This window comes from Durio zibethinus, chromosome 17, assembly GCF_047325235.1.
Source record: "Durio zibethinus cultivar Kanyao isolate XHJ-2024 chromosome 17, ASM4732523v1, whole genome shotgun sequence".
Classification (NCBI taxonomy): Eukaryota; Viridiplantae; Streptophyta; class Magnoliopsida; order Malvales; family Malvaceae; genus Durio; species Durio zibethinus.
In genome coordinates, this window is record NC_143178.1 from 16977059 (window position 1) to 16998584 (window position 21526).

The 21526-nt window shown below is 32.5% G+C and overlaps 1 protein-coding gene and 1 non-coding gene across 5 annotated transcripts; one reads left to right on the forward strand and one right to left on the reverse strand.

Moving 5' to 3' along the window:
* The first annotated feature begins 1351 nt into the window (after window positions 1–1351).
* Window positions 1352–10980, forward strand: LOC111282387 (uncharacterized). 4 transcript variants are annotated; one of them, XM_022870461.2, is made up of 9 exons: window positions 1352–1443; window positions 1521–1591; window positions 2149–3360; window positions 6199–7564; window positions 8059–8338; window positions 8758–8865; window positions 8949–9227; window positions 10003–10146; window positions 10313–10980. In XM_022870461.2, the coding sequence occupies exons 3-9, from the start codon at window positions 2202–2204 to the stop codon at window positions 10499–10501; spliced, it is 3525 nt and encodes a 1174-aa protein (XP_022726196.2). In that variant the 5' UTR covers window positions 1352–1443; window positions 1521–1591; window positions 2149–2201; the 3' UTR covers window positions 10502–10980. The 4 variants fall into 4 exon arrangements, with proteins under 4 accessions (XP_022726196.2, XP_089602637.1, XP_089602636.1 ...); XM_089746511.1 differs by having other exon boundaries at window positions 10286–10634; XM_089746510.1 differs by lacking the exon at window positions 1521–1591 and having other exon boundaries at window positions 10286–10980.
* A 6491-nt stretch (window positions 10981–17471) lies between these two features.
* Window positions 17472–17581, reverse strand: LOC149514050 (small nucleolar RNA R71). Its single transcript, XR_016329470.1, has one exon. It is a non-coding gene; the product is annotated as a small nucleolar RNA R71 (small nucleolar RNA).
* Window positions 17582–21526: the final 3945 nt, after the last annotated feature.

Consider the following 21526-nt stretch of genomic DNA (forward strand, 5'->3'; position numbering starts at 1 on the left):
ATGAAGAAGTGGCCAGCAGTTTGTTGCCATAACAAGCCAAATTACCTAATACTGTTCCACCACTCTACACCCTGCCACAACAGGTTTTCCACTACCCATAATTTTTGTCCATAATAAGAATTCATAGATTAAAAAAACTGGTGGAAAACACAAATAATGAAAAGGGTTCTAAATTTTTCTCTACATACTTACCTATACCCATAATCCCAGCCTACTCGCCATATACACACCAGGCCAGCCTCTTCTAGCACTCATTGAAACCCTCTAAACCCCATTGGGTAAGCATTAAGCCTCTTTCCAACCTTGCCCAGTACCAATCTTGGCATAACCCCTTTGCAAACACCCATTGCACGCACTAACGAAAAAAAAAACAATCATTATGCCTAACCTTAAAGCCCCATTACCAAACACCAAAAAATCATTTCTCCAACCTCAAAAAAGGACTAGCTAAAAAAAAATAAAAAAATCCTAGCACTAGGCCATAGGATTGGCTTTAGACTAGAACTGCTGGAGAATGAGCCCCAATATAGAGCACCCTACACACACCCAAAACTTTCTTCCTATGCACTAATACCACCCCTGACATATACCCAAAACCAAAGTCACAACTTTTTTACTACAATAAAGAAGATTAAGAAAATTAATTATAAATACCAAAATTAAGATAATTTTAGTCAATATTAAATAATAACATATAATTAATTGATATCGTTTTAAACAGTGTTATGGATGTGCTAATCATTCCCCACACATAGCCGACTTTCAAACTTAAACTATTTTTGCAGATCCAAAAATTATCTTTTTAATAAATTTTAATTAAGTTTAAGATTTTATTAAGAAAGTAAGTTTTAATAGGTAACCGATCATACCTAACCAAAAAAAATTGATGGTAATTCTTTTTTGTTTTCAAATTCATCTAATGGTTTTCAAAATTGTTATGATAGTGTTAAGAGATTGACACATTTTATTTTTACTTTTAGTTAATTTTTTAATTTTTAAAATATACTTTAACGAGTATGTGTTATTTTCTTAACCAAAAAACTTCATTGTCCATGTATTAGATAATTTTTCTTAATAAAGAATTAGTATTTGATACATTATTAGTATAAATTTTTAATTTCAAAAGCAGTATTAAGATATTAACACCTATTTTATTTTTATTTTTAATTACATTTTTTATTTTTTAAATAAAAATGTGTAATAAAACACATCTTTTTGTAATTCTCAAAATATTTTTAATAAAAATAATTAAATATTTTATTAATAGTTATTTTTATTAAAAAATTAATTCTTTTGGGTGTGAAGAATAAAAAATTAAATGCATTTAGAAGCCCGCTTTTGGTTTTCTTTTGGAGAATTGTATGTTTTTAATGTGGAGCACAGCTACGGAATCCAAAGCCAACAACAGAGATTAGCGTGCCTGCTCTTCTTCATTGACGATCTGTAAGTTTTTTTTTTTTCGTATCTCTTTTCTTGCTTTTGGCTGCGCCAATTAAAATTTGAATCTCAGCTTTTTTAAGGTTGTCGGGGAAATTTCTAGGGTTTTTGGTTGGATCTCTGGATCTTGTTATCCTTTGATTTGATTAACGAGGTTGGGAATTTCTCTATGTTTTATATTTCTCTTTAATTTCTGGCAAAATGTACCAATTTTATAGAATGTGTTTTCGAAATCAAGGGGATTTTTAAGAGGAAAAAGGAAAACTTTACTCTTCAGTGCTAAGAAACAAAAAGGAATGAGAAATGTGGGATTCAGATTTATAATTTCTTAGTGATTGAAGTTAGCGCTAGTAGGTAATGATAGTTAAGAAATCAATCACTACTACCCTTATTTTTCAAGTTTTCTAACATTCGTTGTTTCTTTTCATGGAATTGCAATTGTTATTTGACCTTGATTTTTTTAAGAAATTATTGCGGAGTAGATTAGTATTGAAAATGAAAAAATAAAAAGAAATCAAACTCACCTGATGAAAAAAACCTTGCTAGATGTTTAATCCTGGTTCCTTCTTTTAGTTTTAGGTAAGTTTTCTTATATTTGAATCTAAAGCTCTTTTTTACAAGTGAAAAGAGCATTTGAAGCTAATGTTCTTTCAACTTCCATTTTTATTTTAAATAAACAAACATTTGTCTCTTTTGTTTGGATATTTCCAGGTTTGGTAGATTCTTGTTTCTAGTACCTTTGTCTAGATCTGTAGCACTTCATAATGACAGAACCAAGCTCAGTAGACATGATTTTGGACTTTCTGAGGAGAAATAGCTTTAAGAGAGCTGAGGCAGCTTTGCAGAGTGAACTTAGTAGCCGCCCTGATTTGAATGGATTCCTTAAGAAACTTACCGTAGAAGAAAAAGACTCTGGCAAGGTACTAGCAGAAGAAAATGGGAAAAAAATAGTGGGCGGAAGTCATGGCTCAGGTTCTCAAAACAGTAGTGAGGTTTCTAAGGAACTTATAGTGACAGAGATAGAGTGTGGGGCTGGCAAAAATGGGTCTGAAAGCAAATGGAGAACTGCTGCTTCTACTGGGGAGTGTAATAAACCTAGTGAAGCAAAAGTAGCAACTGATAAAAGTTTCACTTTCTCTAAAAGTTCAGAGGATGCTTTACCCAATTTGCAGTCCTGGAGCTTCAACACTAGCAATGGTCCTGATATGTACAACAATGATAGTTTTGTTAGTAGCACTAGCTTTTCAGAGCTAGAGAAACCGCATCAGTCAAGATATCGTACAGCTGCTGCTCCTGACAGCGATAAATCTGAAGAAGAGCTTTCCTTTTCTGGTGAAATGAAAACTTCATGGCTTGGAAATACTAGCAAAACTAATGTAGATTCCAAGTATGACAAGTTTCATACCAGTGAAACTAAGGACCCTGATCAGCAATTTAAGACTAGCAGTGCATACTCGAAGGAAAACTTTCCTGATAACAGCAGATGGTCTAGAACTAAGGAGCCCACTAGTTCATCTTCAGAGATATGGAATGATTGTTCTGTCAAGATTGTTTTTCCCTTCCCTAAGGGGGATGTATCAATCAGTTATGATGCTGCTGGTTCTTCAGATAAGAGAGAAGGGAAGAAGAAAGCAGATCAGGTGGATGAGGTTGGAAGGGCTCTAATCTTCGGGAAGTCTCAAGGCAGTGGTGAGCAAAAAGGTATAAATGGGTTGGCCTTCCCTCTTGCATCTGATAATCCAAAGGAAGAGTTACCTAGATTGCCACCTGTTAAACTCAAGTCGGAGGAGAAGTCATTAAATGTTAATTGGGAGGAAAAATATGAGCGTGTTGGCTCGGGGGTGAAGCTTACTAGTGCTGACAATACCTTACTTATAGGGTCCTATCTGGATGTTCCCATTGGGCAAGAAATAAACTCTTCAGGTTAGTTCACTTAATGATTTGTCTATTTGATGATTTTTGCTTACAGATATATTTGATTTTCTTTAAATTAATGACTGCAAGTTGTTGGCTAATTATCCAAACTTTCATTATTTTCTACCTTTTCCTTTTCCATACTTGATTTGCCATTTATTATATCTTCTGGTTATATATGTATGTTTGTATGTCGTGTGTCTGTGTGTAGTATATGATCGTAGTATATATTCTTTGTCTAAACTTTACAGATTTGTCTAATTTGTTGTGGTAAAAATCTTTGTTAACTTGAAAAGATGCCATCTAGCCATAGGTGGCAAAGCCTCATTGGTGAGCTTTGTGACTTTCTTGTTTGATATATCTATAGTGAAAGGAATTCATACATTGTTTCCATGAGTTCTAAAAATTATCCTATCAGGATTGTCATTTTTCTGTTGGCAATTACTTTTGCGGGTCCTTAAAAACCATTTTTATACGCTGGGAAGATTTGTTGAACTTTGCCCAAGGTGACACAAGCTGTAATAATAATAAAAAAAGGTTGGATGAAACCCCTTCTAAGTGACTCTCTGTGAAACTCAAGTGGGAAAAAGTATTTGCTTTTTGTTCACTTTCAATTTATTGTTGTTTTTCTGGTTTTTATATCAAGTCTTACCTGGTCTAGTTGATCGAAGTCAGGCATAACTAGAGAAGTGTAAAGAAAAGAAATAAATAGCATGAAGACAGCTTATCCTCAAAATTCAAATATGTAAAATATATTAAAATAACATGGAGTGTTTTAACTTGACATTTGATAATAGCTTAAGCGGAGCTGTATAAAGGAGTTGTGCAAAAATGCTGGAATTATTAAATTATTAAGATTTTTGCTTCAAAAGTTAAACCAAAATTTTATGTCGTCTTTGTAGTGTCTAGAGTAAAAATATATGACAGTGGGGTTAATCTTTTTCCTTGCAATTTTATTCATATTCCTAATTGAAAACTTCCAACTTGAATCTTGAATCTTTTGGACAACCATAACAAATTTGATTGTTGGGTGCTGTAGGACAATAAGGGAATGGTAACTTTGGAAAGCATAATTTCTCGTTTGGAAAGGGCAGAGGTAACCAAATTATTTGGTTGGTTACGGTTGTAATGTGTGAGCTTTGGGATTGTAGCCAATTATTAAATTCTAGTTTTAGGAATTATTGATCCTGCTAGGACTGGGTACTTTTAACTTCTGATCTGAATAGTAACTCAAAGGTGGAATTTATAGCTTATTGATATCATGACGAGGTGACAAACCTGTGGCATCAAGTCTTCTTAGATTCAAATTGTTTAAGATTTGGGTTGGTTTTAGGATGTTTTAGATTTTATGCAGCCATTTCGCATGATTTACGTAATTGGGTTATCTCGGTTTCAGGTTTAATTCGTCACATCTAATTGATTTCTGAGAAGATTTCCTAGGGACAATTCAAAGAAGATTGTAGGTTTCAAATTACTGTTATACTGTGAGGGGAAAGGAACAATGAAAACTTATGCCTCTCACTTAATATCATAGGTTTTGCACCTAGTGTTGTTAAGTTACTTAACATGATCCTAGATGAAGCTTAGTAGTTTTCAATATTTCTTAAACTTGTTTTTGATTAATTCAAAGACTTTTTTAGTTTTTAATTATTTAATTACCAAGGGAATTTTTGGGAAAAAACCACGAGGCTGAAGAGTGGTGTCTATTAATTTAAAGGAGCAATGGATGCATGCAGGCTCCTAATGATCTTAGTCCTACAACAACTTGATACACAAGAAAAAAAGGTTAAAAGTTGGCTGATAAATAACTCTTGGCCTTGGGCCTAAAATAATAGCCCAATTGCCTAATGGAAGATCTTAAATAGACTTATCCCTTGAGATGTGGCAATAACTAGCTACCGTTGAACTTATCAAGATACCCGATTAGTCGAAACGGAAAATACAAATGACATAAAAGCTGAAAAACATGAAAAAGAAGATTTGATAATATCTGTTCTAACTTATGTAAGGTCCTAATCAGCCTAACAACTAATAAATGGTTACAACTCTAAATTTTCTTGATATTTATGTGGTAGTTTGCATTACGTGTATAATCAAGCCAAATGGAGCTGATGGGGCTTTAGGCTTGAGCTTGGCTCGATTGAAAAACTCAAGGCTTGAGCTTTATTTTTTGTACTTGAGTTTGACCCACTTGAGCTCGAAGAATTAGGCTTATTGTTATCAACATAAATAAGAAGCTCAAAACTCGTTTGAGGCTTGAGATTTGTGTTAACTTGTAAATATTATACTTTATTGTCTTCAAACTTATGTCAAAGTAAACCTTAAAGCCTGTACTTAGGTTTTCCAAATCTGCCATTGTACTCGATACCTTACTGGTCGGTATATGATTCGAACTAATCAGGTTATGCTTAGTAGATTTACATATTATCTTTGGGTGTCAAAATGGATATCATCCATCTCACCTGAATGGCATTTCAGATGCTTTTAAGCATGTGAGTGCAATAAAAATAAGAAAAAATAAGCTTTTGTCTTGGAGGGTCATTTTATAATGCTAAAAATGATAAATGTGTTTGTTGTTCACAAGCTTTTAAAAGGCAATGATATATGCATTTAGATGTTGCACGCTTAGCTTTTGCACTTTAGATCTTTATGTTCATAAAAAGGATTCAACTTGTAGCATTCTCAGGTTCCCTTGGGTGGGATGCTGATCTTTTTTTATCTGCCCCTGAATCTATTAAGTTCATAACCATCAATAATCCTTTTCTTTATTTATTTTTAGAGATGTTGTTTGTTTTTTCTCTTGTAACTTTGCTGGGTAAAGCTTGAATCTTGTTTATGATGATCCAGGTGGGAAAAGGAATGCTGGAGGTAGTTGGCTTTCAGTGAGTCAGGGAATTGCAGAAGATGCATCTGATCTGGTTTCTGGTTTTGCTACTATTGGTGATGGATTAAGTGGATCTGTTGATTACCCAAATGAGTATTGGGACTCTGATGAATATGATGACGATGATGATGTTGGATACATGAGGCAACCTATCGAGGATGAAGCCTGGTTTCTGGCTCATGAAATTGATTATCCTAGTGACAACGAAAAGGGGACTGGGCATGGGAGTGTTCCGGATCTGCAAGAAATAGGTCAAACCAAGGATGAAGATGATGATCAATCATTTGCGGAGGAGGATTCTTATTTCTCGGGTGAACAATATTTCCAGGCAAAGAATGTTGAACCTGTTGCAGCTTCAGATGATCCTATAGAGCGGTCTGTAACTGAAATGTATAGCAGGACTCATGAGAATGATTTAATTGCCCAATATGATGGGCAGTTGATTGATGAAGAGGAGCTTAATTTGATGTGTGCTGAACCTGTTTGGCAAGGATTTGTTACACAGAAAAATGAACTTATCATGCTAGGAGATGGAAAAGTTTTCAATGAATGTGGCAGATCTCTGCTGGGTGATATTTGTATAGATGATGATCAGCATGGTTCGGTTAGGTCTATTGGTGTGGGAATCAACAGTGATGCTGCTGATATTGGCAGTGAAGTACGTGAAAGTTTAGTTGGAGGTAGTAGAGAAGGGGATTTAGAATATTTTCATGATCATGATTTTGCTATTGGTGGGTCCAGACAAAGTCATCATGCGACAGACAGGAAATATATTGATAAATCAGTTAGGGATAACAGGAAAACTGGGGAAAATGATTCCAATAAATATATTATTGGGAATGATAAAGGTCTGAGCTCCCAGGCGAAGTATCTTGCAGCTGGGGGATTTTCATTTCCTCCACCGCTAAGAGATGGGCATTTGGTGCAGGCAGGCTCTAGTAAGTCTCTGTGGTTGAGTAACTGCAATGCTGCTGGCGATGAACATGATGACTGTTTGAGTGCTTTGATGGGGTCCGATGATATGCCTGCTACATGGAGACGGAAAAGCAGCGATTCTTCAACCACCAAAAGTTCTAGGGTTGAAAATAATGCTAATGCTGTAAGATCAGCAAATTCTTGTCCTTCAACTCTCTCTAATTATGATTATGGTGAACAAGAGAAGATCAAGAAAGAAGAGGATGAGAAAATTAGTGGTGTGAGGGGAGAGGATCCTGGGGTATCACTTGAAGATGAAGAGGCTGCTGCTGTCCAAGAGCAAGTGAGACAAATTAAAGCACAGGAGGAGGAATTTGAAACCTTCGACCTCAAGATTGTGCATAGAAAAAACAGGCATGTCTTATCTTAGAAAAAAATCCTAATTGTAATATGTGTTCTGTTCATTCACTGGTGCTAACAATTTTCAAAATTATACTCATACATAAATTGTATTATACCTTCTCTCTCTCTCCCTTGTGAGATATCAAGTATCCATGAATCTCTCTTGGGGTAATCTCAATGAACTCTGGTTGAAGTTGGAGGGGTGAAGCTGGTTGCAAGCTTCATCTTTTAATTTTCTGACTGACAAGTTTTTGAGGATTTATGTTTTATGCACTGTAATGGTTAGTGTCAAGCCAAGGCAACATAGAGCTTCATTTAACTAATTAGGTGATTGATTCTCATTGTTGACTACTTTTCCTTTACCAAGTATTTAGCAAAGCTCATGTTTTTGTTTTTAAGCTTAAATATTTATTTAGTTTAGTTTATACTGAATATTTCAATTTGCTATCAGCTATAGAGCTCTTGCTAACAGATTTCCTTACACAAAACCTCTTTTTGTTTCTCAGAACTGGATTTGAGGAGGACAAGAATTTCCATGTTGTTTTGAATTCTGTCATAGCTGGGCGCTATCATGTTACTGAGTATCTTGGGTCAGCTGCTTTTAGTAAAGCTATACAAGCACATGACCTGCACACAGGCATGGATGTATGTGTGAAAATTATAAAGAACAACAAGGATTTTTTTGATCAAAGCCTTGATGAGATTAAGCTTCTCAAGTATGTTAACAAACATGATCCAGCGGATAAGCATCACATTCTCCGATTGTATGATTACTTTTACTACCGAGTGAGTGAATGCAGGCCAGGAACTATCTTTCTTTTTCCTTGTTCATGCTTTTGAATGTTCCTACTACTTTGTTTTCACTTTATTAAAAGATAATAGGTGTTTTATCTTTATTCATGATTTCATTTATTTTATGTTCTTTAGCATTGGTTAGATGTTGCAATTTCCCAGTATTTTGTGCTCTAGTCCTAATTCTTGCATGTGTATTGACATGGACATTTATTGGGGTTGTTCTGAATATTTCTGGCTTGTAGAGGCAAATGGTTTTATTTGTTGAAGTTTATGCTTGGCATGTTCAGCATAAATGTGTTTCTCTGCTGGTGAAATTATAATTGATCTGTTGGCTGTTGCATATAGTGTCCTGTACATGGATGGCAATGCATGTGGAATTAAGTAGCAGCTGACTCTTCTTTATTTTCCAGGAGCATTTGCTAATAGTCTGTGAACTTCTCAAGGCAAACTTATATGAGTTTCATAAATTTAATAGGGAATCAGGTGGAGAGGTTTACTTCACTATGCCAAGATTACAGGTTTGTGGAAAGCTGTTTTCTTTAGAAGAGCATCTAATTTATTCTCACTATTATATAATCTTCTCTTAAATTCTTCTGTGCAGTCAATTACCATTCAGTGTTTGGAGGCTCTCCAGTTTTTGCATGGCCTTGGCCTAATACATTGTGATCTGAAGCCAGAAAATGTATTAGTAAAAAGCTATAGTAGATGTGAGGTGAAGGTCATTGATCTTGGGAGCAGTTGTTTTGAGACAGATCATCTATGCTCCTATGTTCAGTCCAGGTCCTATCGAGCACCAGAGGTTATCCTAAGACTTCCATATGATAAGAAGATAGATATTTGGTCACTTGGCTGCATCTTGGCGGAACTCTGTACTGGCAATGTAAGTATTGGCCTTCTTTAGACATTAATCACTGTTTGCTTCTTAAGAAGTATGGCTATGATATGTTGAAGGTTTTCATATACAGCTTTTTTTTTTAAAGTTTTTGTTTTACCTTCTTCTTTGGAGAAAATTTATTATAAACAAAACAATTGGAAATATCATGCATTTGAACAAATCATTAAATTCAATGGAAAAACAACTCTGACTGAACATTGATTTGGTTTTGAACTGTCTAGTTGTAGAACTTTTAAATAAAAAGATCTTGTACATTTTTTGACCTCTTTGTAATTTCATTCAGTGATGTCCTTACCCATAAATGCTGAATGGATTAAATTTTGGGACTCTGTCCAATTATTAAGTCTCTGGTTCAAAATATTAGGAAGGCTATTTGATTGAGTTGTTAGAGTTACCACACATAGGTTTCCTGACATAGGTTGGCTCAAACTTGACCGAAAGAAAATGCTTCTTATGTTATGGTATCTAGATTTGGATTTTTGTGCATTCATTCTATTGCTATTAGTTAGCTTGTTCTACTGACGACTTCAATCATTGATTTTCCTAGAAAAATATGTTTCTTTCACTGTACTACTTTCTTTTAATATATTTTTGGATAATTTTCTTGGAGAAATAAATGATTTCCCCCTTTTACCTGTTTTATTTTCTGTGTAGCCTCAAGCTCAGCATATACTGATTGTTACCATTACTAATTCACCTATTTTATTGCAACTCATCTTTTTAATTTTTGGTACAAATTCGTACTAATACGATGGTGTAGGTCCTCTTCCAAAATGATTCACCTGCGACGTTACTCGCAAGGGTAATTGGAATCATAGGTCCCATTGAACAAGACATGCTTGCCAAAGGACGGGATACATACAAATTTTTTACCAAGAATCACATGCTTTATGAACGAAATCAGGTCATTATTTAGTTATTGGAGAAAAGTGCTTTAGTCTAAACATTATTTTGCAGTGCTTCCCCAATGCTTAGGGGCTCCACACCCTATCTCCTTATATAACTTGAATGCTGTTTTCATGTTTTTGAATTTGGGTTTAAAGTGGTGCATATTTACAAATATACTTCAGGAGACCAACAAACTGGAATACCTGATACCCAAGAAGACATCTTTGAGGCATCGATTGCCTATGGGGGACCAGGGTTTCATTGATTTTGTTGCTCATTTGCTTGAAGTAAACCCAAAGAAGCGTCCTTCTGCAGCTGAGGCTCTGAAGCATCCATGGCTATCATACCCTTATGAACCCTTATCAGCTTGAGTGCTCTGAATATTTGCTGATGGAACTTGCTGCAATTGCTCAACTCATTTCAGCTTTCACATTGAATGGGGAAGGAGCTGTATTTTATTACTGACTGGAGTTGGTGTCATCGATTGAAGGAGTTTTCCCCCCTTTCATGTGCCTGCGAAATGCATTCAAAGGTGTGTTTGGTTATATATTATTTTCCTTCCCCTTACCAGAGTAGTAATTGAACTTTTACCATTATGAAGGATGTAATATTGGAACAGTGTATCCTTAGAGTTTAGTTCCTTCATCACTCGAGGGGAATCAATCTTGTTGTACATGATGTTTGATAATTCCTGTAGATTATTTAGTAATAACTTGTGATATAGTTGGTAACAAAAGTTTTGGTATTGGCTGCACGCAAGGCTGCTATCCCAACAAGTTTTAGGTTGATTTGGGCTTTTTGGCCATCAGATATTCAGATATTCTTCTCATTTACAGCTTTGGCTTTTCAATCGACTTCTCTCTCTCTCTCTCGTAGATTGCACCATGTTTTGTTTTAAATCGTTTTTGTTATTATGAGGGTGAAATGTTCAAATTATTTAAAATGTCATCACATCCTTGTTTGGTTTGATTCAAAAGTGCAGATCGAAATCCGGAGAGAAATGGAGGGAAAGAAATTTGATGCCTCTTTCTGCCTTTTGTTTTTTTTAAAAATTAATTTGAAATACTCTCTGCTACTTTTTTTTATTGCTTCCCGAACCAGAAGGCAAAGTGTTAGCCTTTCCAATAAATGTATTTGACTGGATGGTAGCGAATTAAATAAAAAGAAACATTTATATTGAAATTAAATAAAACTCATTAGCATTGCATTAAGCCATAAAAATTACAATCATATTGGAAAAATCATTAATAAATTTTCACAAATTATATATTACATCCAGAAAGAAATCAACAAATGACCAAAAAATAATAAATTAGCATATAATTAGACAAAATCAATATAATAAATTAGCATATAATTTGGAAATTGGGTCTTTAATTGTTTGCCTAAGTATCCCTTGATTTGTGAATTTTGGTATTATTGATTTAATGGAAGAGATATCGGGGAATTGGTTAGTTTTTTTTCGGATGAAAATGGAGAGCTTCTATTTACACTTCACTTTGGCTCTTTACACCCATGTACTAAATACACTTTATTTTCAAATTTATTTTAATAAAAATTACTTATCACAACCAAGTTCATTTCAAAGTACAATTACCTTTGAACTCTTTAATCTTTCACATTTCACTCTTAACAAATCTTAGCTTTATCTCTTTTCACTATTTTCCATTATTTTGTTGATTGAAAATTTCAAACCCTTAATTCTTATTTTGAGGCAAGATTAGGATTGAATAAACAAATTAGAGACAAGATCGAAGTATATTTTTTTTTCTTTTTTTGAATATGTGATTGAATTTTTTGCATTGTTGTGAAATATTATATAGATTTTAAACTTATACGAATACTTGTTTCTATATAATTTCAAAGATGGACTGATGTGTATATTTGCCTATTTTTTAGACTATAAGGATATGTATATTTGTATGTTTTTTAAGTCTCACGGATATGCATATCTGTGAGGCATATAAAAGGGTGCATTATTTGTAGATTTTAGAATTTTGCCTTTCCAACAACTTTTGTACCTCTAGGCCATTTTAGTTTAAAAATGTTGTAAGTGATAACCCTATGAAATAGAGTTATTTTTTATGCTAGATTGAGGTATTTTTGGTTAGTTCATGGCTAAATACTAATCTTTTTACTCTTAATATGCTTAATTTGCCTTTGTGTAGGAAATCATAAAGCAAGTATTGAATTTTGAAGAATCTTAAAAATACTTGATCAATTTTGATGGGTTCTTGATATATATGGAGTAATCTTGGATTGCTCTTGGAATGTTCTTGAGAGTTCCTGAAAATTTTGGAGTGGAAGTTATGAAAATGTTCAAGATTTGCTTAGCCGCACTTATGGGATTAAGTTTGATTGAATCTTGATGAAAAATTTAGAAAACTCATGCAAGAATCATGCAAGGGAAGTTCGACAATTAAAAGGGTTAGATTTGTAATTTCAAAATTGAATGCAAGTCCATGGTGTTCTATGTAGGCGCATATGCATGAAATTATTGTGGATGACATGACAACAAGTCTTTTCTCATTGGCCAAGATAGATGATTTAAATGTTGATGTGGCATGATGACTTGAAAATTTTATCCAAATTGAAAAAGTCCAAAGAACCTTTGGTAATCTTAATTAAAAGAGAAAATCTTGCTTTGATTAGGAAAGTCTGCTATTGATTTGGCATTCCTACTTTGACTAAGAAATCCTACCTTGATAAGGAAATACTAATTTATTTTGGTTTTCCTACCTTGACTAGTTATTCTAACTTGAATGTCCTGCTTTGAATTAATTCTCCTACCTTGTTTTGGTTTTCCTACTTTGTGTTGGTCCTATTTATGGTAGGAGTTGCATGAACTATAAAAGAACTAAGCATAGGGGGTGACTGCTAAGGAGAATTTAAAATTAGATTTAACTTTCTTGTTGTCTAAGAAGTCTTACTTCAACTCTAAGAAGCTTTTCAAGAATAACAAGTTCTACTCTAACTTCAAAAAGTTTTCTAAAAGCACTGGTCCTTTTCTAAGTTGAAGTTATTATTCTAGAAGGCAACTTAGGGTTCAAAATTAATTAAAACTCATTCTTTTCTTTTGAAGAACCCTAGCTGCCACCTTGTGCAAGCATTATTAATAGATAGACACATCAAGATAAGTTTTAAGAGGGTTGCAAAAGGAGATGCCAGCTACTCCACTCTTTTTTAATAAAAAAAGTCGACTTTCACAATTCTTTTATTCTTTTAGAAGCCAAATTAGCTAAGATTATAGGCACCTAATTTGTCTTGACAAAGTTTAACCACTTGTGAGATCTTTAAAATTTGACCTAATTCGAATCCAATATTCTTTTAGTTGACAAGCTTTCAAAATCGAATTTAAGACCAATTTGACCCAAATGCTTTAGGGTAAAACTTGGTCAAAGTTTGTTAAACAAAGTAAAAAATGGTCAAAATCAATCAAACTAGATCAAACTATGGTCAATCCTTAAATTTCACAATCAAATGGGCTTAACAAGGCTAAGAATTGAAATTGATGATTTTTAATGCATTAAAAATCTTGATTATATTTTGGAAAGGGTAAAATTATTGAAATGCTATTTAGGGATATTTTTGTAATTTAACATTTTTGAGGTTGGATTTTCATAAAAATTTTCAGCTCATGATTAAACATTATTTTTTAATTTTTAATACATCGAAAAACCTAATTACACCTTGAGAGGTATGAAAATACTAAAATGCCTTTTAAGGGTAATTTTGTAATTTGACCTTTTATGAGGTTGGTTTTTCTTGAAACACTCTAGATGATGTTTTGAAATTATTTTATGATTTTTTGTGCATTAAAAATCTTGATTGCACCTCGAAAGATGTAAAATTATGAAAATATCCTTTAAGGGTATTTTCATAATTTGACATTCTGAGGTCAATTTTGATGGTATTTGCCCTTCAATCTAAATCATATTTTGGTTAAGATATTGTTATATTTGTAGTACTTTGATATTTAATATCTTATAAAGGTCTTTTTTTTTTTATCATTGAACTTGTATACATATATTTTAATGTTGATGCTTATATGATAAAATCCTCAAAATATAAATAAAGCTTTGATTATAATGAGATTGTAATTATGGGATCATCATTGCATAAAAGCTATATGTGTCAAAATTATTCTTAGTAGATGCTTTATCAATAAGAAGACATTGACAAAACTTGTTAAGACTAGCACATTGTTATGCTTTTGCTTACGAAGCAAGCAATCGATCTCATAGTTTAAAGTTTTGGTAAACTTGAGCTAACATGTGAGTGCTTGTTACAAGAACAAGTTCACTGAATATGACTCGATATGAGAATGCTATATGATAGTTCACATAATGTCTATACCTATATTCTCATGTAATGGTTGTATAAGTGATCTTTTAACTTGAGATTATTTATGATCTTATATGATGAATGTTATACTTTAACTTTACTTAGTTCTGACCAAAAATGCTCCAATCGAGTATTGTTAGGTATAACATGAGGCGTATGAAGATGCATGAAGTAATCAAGATAGGATTCATCACCTTGAGTGATCAACAAAGTATCTAAACTAGTTTTAATTGAATTAACTTGAAAAATCTTTGGCCAAAGTGAAATAAAATTTTAGAATTATTTTGATGCTTATTTATGAGTTAACATTAAGGACAAGACATAACATGGTTAAACAAAATTGAGTAGATACTAAACCATACTCAATGTTCAAACCAAGATACTATACGATGAAAAGATATCAATTATACACAAAAACCATTCATTGATTGATAACTCTATTTTATAGAGTTATTTCTAGTGCTTTTATGGTTGATTTTTGTTTAATTCTTAGTAAAATAAAGTTCTTTTTACTCCTAAATGGTTGAATTTTTTGTTTTATAGGTTTCCTTGAAGAAAAGAATGATTCTTGGTAATTCTTGATGATTCTTGAACTTTTTTGATGATTTCTAATCATATGATGGATAGTTGAGATGTTCTTGAAAATTCTTGATTTTCTTAGAAATCTTGAAGTTCAAGAATGGAAAAAATGTTCAAGATTAGCTTTGGCAAGTGTTATGGAGTTGAAGATGATGAATCTTAAAAAAAGAAGATGAATCTTAAAAAAAGAAAATGAATATTCATGTAAGAACTCAAGTTGAAATTTCAACAAAGAATAAGGCTAGAATTGTACTTTAACATAATTGCAAGTCCATGGTAGCTTGTATAGGTGCACATGCATGGGATTACTATGGGATGGAATGGCATTTAAAGACTTTTCTTTTCTTATTGGTTACGGCAAATAATGTGGCATAATAAGGTGGCAACTCTGTTTTCTTTTCTTATTTGGAGTTGGATTTCTTTTCTTAGTGGTGAAGTATCCTAATTCTACTTAGAGTAGGATTTTGCATGGGCAATAAATGAAGATTGAAGGAATTGAAGTAACTTTTTTGGAAGTTCAATATAGTAAGGTCGAAAATGTACTTTCTTAATTTAACAAGATTCTATTTTTGGTAAGTTGATATATGGTATGGAAAAGTTGCCACATGATAAGTTATGGTATATAAAGATTTAGAAGCTGTCTTTTTAAGAGTCTTTGTTGAAGAAGCATTTTGGGATTTAAGAGATCAAGTCCAACCAAAACTATGTTAAGTCTTCTTGTTTTCAGTTTTCTTTAGCATTCAAACTTTCGATTCTTAAGTTTTTTGTTTTTTTAGTTTTATATTTTTTCAATTCAGTTTATGAACATTATTTTAAATTTACTTCAATTGAATTTTGGTTTAAAGCTTTCTTTTTATTCCGTTTTACTTAGTTTTTATGCAAATTGGTTTAAAAAGTGTTAGTTTCAATCAATTTGGATTTTAATATTTATAATTTATGATTCTAACTTTAAGTATTGTTATTATATCATGTGGTTCATGTTCTGTTTTGCTTGAATTTGTTCAATTATATGTTTAAGCCATCTTTAAGCATTCAATTTACATTGTTAGGGCTAGATTTAAATTAAATTATCATATGCTTGTAATGCTTGCATGATTTAGGGTTAAATTGATATAATTATAATTTGGGTGCAGTTGTTTTTATTTCAATTATTTTTTATTTTGTTTTTAGGGTAATAATTAGTTAATTCTTCATTTAATTAATCTTGTTTCAATTCGGTTTAGTACTTATTGATTAGGGTTTGCATGAATTGCATTAGATTGGGTTTAAATCATTCTGGTTTTGCATATTGAGTTGATTTAATTTCTTTTTAAGTTAAATTCGATTTAATTGCATGTTATTTAATTAAAATAAAGTTATTTGCATGATTTATGGTTAATTAAGTTTTTGGTTTACATGGTTTACATGTCAGTTCATTAGGGTTTATATTTGGTATTGCTTATTTGATTCTTATAAGTTTCTGTTTTGGTTCTTTTAATTAGTATTGCTTATTTTCTTGCATTATTTCTTTTGGTTTATGCTATTTATAGTTAATTGATTCCAGTTCCAGTATTTAACTTTAATTGAATTTGGTTTTTGATTATTTTTTTATATTGATTTGTGTTTTGCACGTCCTTAATTATTTATAACTTGTTTAGTTTATTTTGGCATTGTATTGCATGTTTTTAGGTTTTTGTTAGTTTAGTTTTCATAACTTTTAATTGATTTTTCTAAGTATAGGTTTAAGGATATACAATTTTGGTATATTACTTTAGATTAAGTTATCATTATATTACTTATGTTGACTCTGTGCGCTTGCATATCATCAATTAAGTTTTTGGCACTGTTGTTGGGGATTGAGTGGAAATCACAACATCAATACTAATCTATTTACTTGTAGCTTGGATTTTTATTTTCTTGTTTTTATTTGTTTTGGTTAGTCTTGTTTTGTACGCCAAGAACTATGAGTGCCAGTTTAGTACCCTTAGATGAAGAGATTGTGAAAACACTTAAAAAGATAAAAAAGGTAAAAAACAAGTAACTTCTGTGCTAGTCATGGCTGAGCAGCAAGATAATCAAAGAACACTTAGGGGCTATCTATCCTTTAGCTTGATGGTTTTCAACATCAATAGGTTAGCCATTCAGGCTAATAATTTTGAACTAAAACCATCCATTATCAACTTGATTCAAAAGTCTATTCAATTTAGTGGGTTAGCTAGTGATGACCCTAATTTGCATCTTTCTAATTTACTTTAAATTTTTGATATGTTTAAGCCAAATGGTGGTACTGATGATGCCATTAGACTGAGACTTTTTCTATTTTCTCTTAGGTACAAAGCAAAGAGTTGGCTTGTATTTTTACCTTTTGGTTCTATTACAACAGATGATGGTCTTGCTTAAAAGTTTTTAACTTATTTCTTCCCTGTTTCAAAGATAGCCAAAATGTGCAATGACATCACTTCTTTTAAGCAAATAAAGACTGAATCTCTTTTTAATGCTTGGGAGAGATACAAGGAATTGTTAAGAAAGTGCCCTCAAGTTCAAATTTTTTACAATGCTTAAGGGGACAAGCGAGGACTACCATTGATGATGTTGTTGGTGGGACTTTAATGGGTAAGGCCATTGATGAAGCATATGATCTTTCTAAGAAGATGGCCATGAATAACTATGAGTGGGTCAATGATAGTTTAGTTTATAAGAAACTTGCTGGGGTTTATGAGCTTGATGCCATAACTGCTTTAACTTCTCAAGCTTCAACTTTAGCTAAAAATATTGAACATTTAGGTTCAAACACTATGCCTAATGATATACATGCAATCCAAAGTCCTTTTTTTTCTTGTGATAATTGTAGAGGTAACTATTCCTTAGATAGATGCTCAATTATAGTAGAGCCTGTCCATTATGTTGCTCAGACTAAGCAATCATATAACCCTTACTCTTATACCTATAATTTTAGGTGGAAGCAGCATTCAAATTTTTCATGAGATAATAACTAGGGGCAAGTTTTTGATTCCTACACTAGACCTCTCAACCCACCTAGTTCCATCAACCACAACCACAACCACAATAATACCATCCATGAAGGAGATGTTTTCTCAAATTTTACAAAACCATGTAGCATCTATTAGGAACTTAGCAATGTAAGTAGGACACCTTACAAATGCCTTTAATAACTGCCTTCAACATACTTTACCCAACACTACGGAGCAAAACCCAAAAAAATAAGGTAAAGAGCAAGTGAACAACATTTTCAGTGTAAAAAAAGATAAGGGGCTAAAGAAGGTAATATGGGCAGTTTAGCTTGTTAAAAAGTCTATGGAAGAGAAGATGAGGATGAACTTATAGATGATGAGATTGAAGAGGATCCTAGTAAGGTTGAGCTTGAAAATGGTGGAGATGATAATGATAAGGAGTATACACCAACTGAGATTGAGGAGGTTGAACCACCTAAGGAGGAAAAAACTAAGAGTGAGGAAATCAAAAATGGAAAAAAGGTAAGGGAAACATCAATGGGGCTTATTATAGAATGTCTACAAGAAGGGGGTTACAATTCAATCTTACACAATAAGTTAAAGAGCCACTTTTGGATGAGTTGTTAGATAAGTTGGAGGAAGCTATAGTTATGGATGAATGTAATATTATGCTTCATAGGCATTTGCCAACAAAGCTTAAAGATCCTGGGAGTTTTTCCATTCCTTGTTATATTGGTGAATATTATTGTGATAAAGCTTTATATGATCTTGGAGCATGTGATAATTTTTTACCTTTGCAAATTTTTAGGAAATTAAAAATTATGAAGATGAAGCTTGCTAGCACATATTTGAAAATTGCTTGTACTCCTAAAAAGTTTTCTTTAGGGATAGTGAAAAATCTGCTTGTAAAAATGCATAAGTATGCATTCCCTACTGACTTTTTGGTTTTGGACACTATGGGGGATAAGGATATCCCCATCATTTTAAGGAAGCCATTCTTGGCCATTGCTAGAACTTTGATTGATGTTGAAAAAAAAAAGGTTACAATGAAATTTTAGAATAGAGAAATTGTGTTTAAACTTGTCAATTTTGAATTGGTTTGTGAAAGTGGGAAAAGAGTTCAAAAAGTGGCCAAGAAGAAAGCCCTAAAATTGAAACCTAAGCCCATGTATAAGAGCCCTACAAGGAAGAAAAGAAGAATAAGAGATTGTGTTGTTGAGGAGAAAGGGAAAGCTTGGAGTGCAATTTCTAAACCTCCTAAACTTAGCTTGATTTATATAATACCACAAAGGAGAGTGTAACAAGGTAAACTACCTCCTAGGAAGGGTGAACCTAAATATGATTGAAGAGTTTTGGTAGGTATTAGTCAAGCTTGACTATAACTAGCATTACTTGGGAGCGACCTAAGTTTTAATATTCAGTTTTGCATATTTACTTTTGGTTTGTTATTTTAATTTTTTTAGGATGGATAATGCTTTGGCTTTTCTTTGCTTTGTTTTTGTAGGAATTAGGTTCAAGAAAGCTAAATGTGTTGCAGTGATGGTGAATTCCATGCATTTCAACCAAGTTGGATTACATGTTGTTACATTCAGCCATTACCATTTTAGGGGAGTATTTTCTTTTCATGCTTTTATGCTTTATTTGCACCCATTAGGAACAACATGTTATTTAAGTTTGGAAAGAGAGAAAATTTGTGTCTAAATTTTTCAAATTTTTTTCAAAATTTTTATTTTGAGCTTGATTTTTCATGTTTAGAATCATTATATTACTTCACTTTAGTATTTTCTCATAGTCCAATGATAGTAACTTTGATTGACTTTAATTGTAGGTTTTTAGAAAAGACTGAATGTACTGAAAGCATGAAATGAGTTCTTGAATTTGTTTCTCTTTATTGCAATATTTTCACATTCTTGAGCACTTAATCTTGATCATTGAGATGCAAGTATGTCTAATTAAAGTTTATATAGATGTGGAGTTCCATTGATCTTTGAAGTTATGCATTTATTGTAGAATTTGCTTGAGCATCCCTTAAGGTGAAATAATATACCACAATTAACTAGGGAGATGATTTAGGCCATCTTTGGATTGTTTGAGCTTTTCAAACTAACCTTATTTATATTTATCTCTAATCACCCTTTTTGAGCCTTATATTTATGTATCCCTTTCCTTTGTTTTCACCTACATAAATAACCCATCATCTATCTTATTATCTTTATTTTTCTACCTTACCTTATGTGCATATGGATTAATTAAAGTAGTATGAGAGCTCTGTTACATAGGGAATGAAGGGTGGAGTTTAGAGTTTGAAAAGAAATTTTTTTTTCAAATTCTATTTCAAAGCAAAAGAAAAAGAAAAGTAAAAGCTAAAAATAGCTTTTTAAAGAAAGAAAGAAAAATAGAATTGAAAAAAAAAAGAGCAAGAACGATGAAATTGACCCTAAAGTGTTAACACATCTTACAACTTGGGCTGAGACTAAGGAAAACTTATCTAAAAATAAAAAGGGCTTATCCTTGGTCCAAATCCACTAACAAATGCAAAAGTAAGGTGAGCTAAAATAGAGATATTATGTTCAAACTAGCTAAAAAAGAAAAGCATGAAGATGGATGAGATTGTGGTGAGATTCACTATCATGTAATTTGCAAGAGTAAATAGGTAGATAATTGCATTCACATTGCAAATTATTGTGTCATATGCAAATCCCATGATTTTAGGCATAATTATAGCAATTCAATCTATGAAGTTCCTATGCTTGGAAGGATGTTCTTAGCCTATTTATTTTTTATTATTCTTTGGTAGAAGGCAGAATAAAGTTTTCTTTATCCTTAAGCAATCTTTTAGATTGTTCTTCAAGTTTTGTATCCCTTAAGTGGATTTTTTAGAGTGGTGAACTTTTATTGTTTTGTATCCTTTATTAGAATTCTGAAGGTGATGTTTCTATATCCCTTAGTGTCTAGTCTTGGTAGTGAACTTCGATCTCTTTTAATCTAATAATCATATTCTGCCATTGTTTAAATTATCTTCTTTGTGAGTTTTTCTATTTGCTATTAATCTTCGACATCTCAACCATCAATTATTGGAATCAAATTGGTATAAAAGCTATAGCAAGTTATCATCATCAAGTACCAACAGTAGAGGTTAAAGCCAATACCGACATTGTAGCAACTACAAATATTGACCTAAGGGGTACCTTCATAAAAAAAATGTGACAATAGATCCTTCAACTATAATAACAGCTATATATACAAGAAGAGAAAGAGGAGATAAAAAGGCAAAGAATGAGGAATGAAGAAGATGAAGGAGAAACCAATTCATACCATAAAAACAACATCGATTTTGACGATAACACCCCACTTAACCCATAACAAGTCAGAGACTATCTATGCAAAACTAACTTCAACATGGTATATTCAATTTGAAGATAAAGATTTTTGAGTTCAAAAGAAAGATACAACCTGAAGAGTTTTTAGATTGGCTACACACAGTAAAATGCATCTTCAAATACCATAATATCCTTGAACATT

Coding starts and splice junctions, on each gene's coding strand:
- LOC111282387 (XM_089746510.1), top strand. CDS start 2,202: ATGACAGAACCAAGCTCAGTAGACATGATTTTGGACTTTCTGAGGAGA. Junction 3,361..6,198: donor GCAAGAAATAAACTCTTCAG/GTTAGTTCACTT, acceptor ATGATGATCCAG/GTGGGAAAAGGAATGCTGGA. Junction 7,565..8,058: donor ATTGTGCATAGAAAAAACAG/GCATGTCTTATC, acceptor TTTGTTTCTCAG/AACTGGATTTGAGGAGGACA.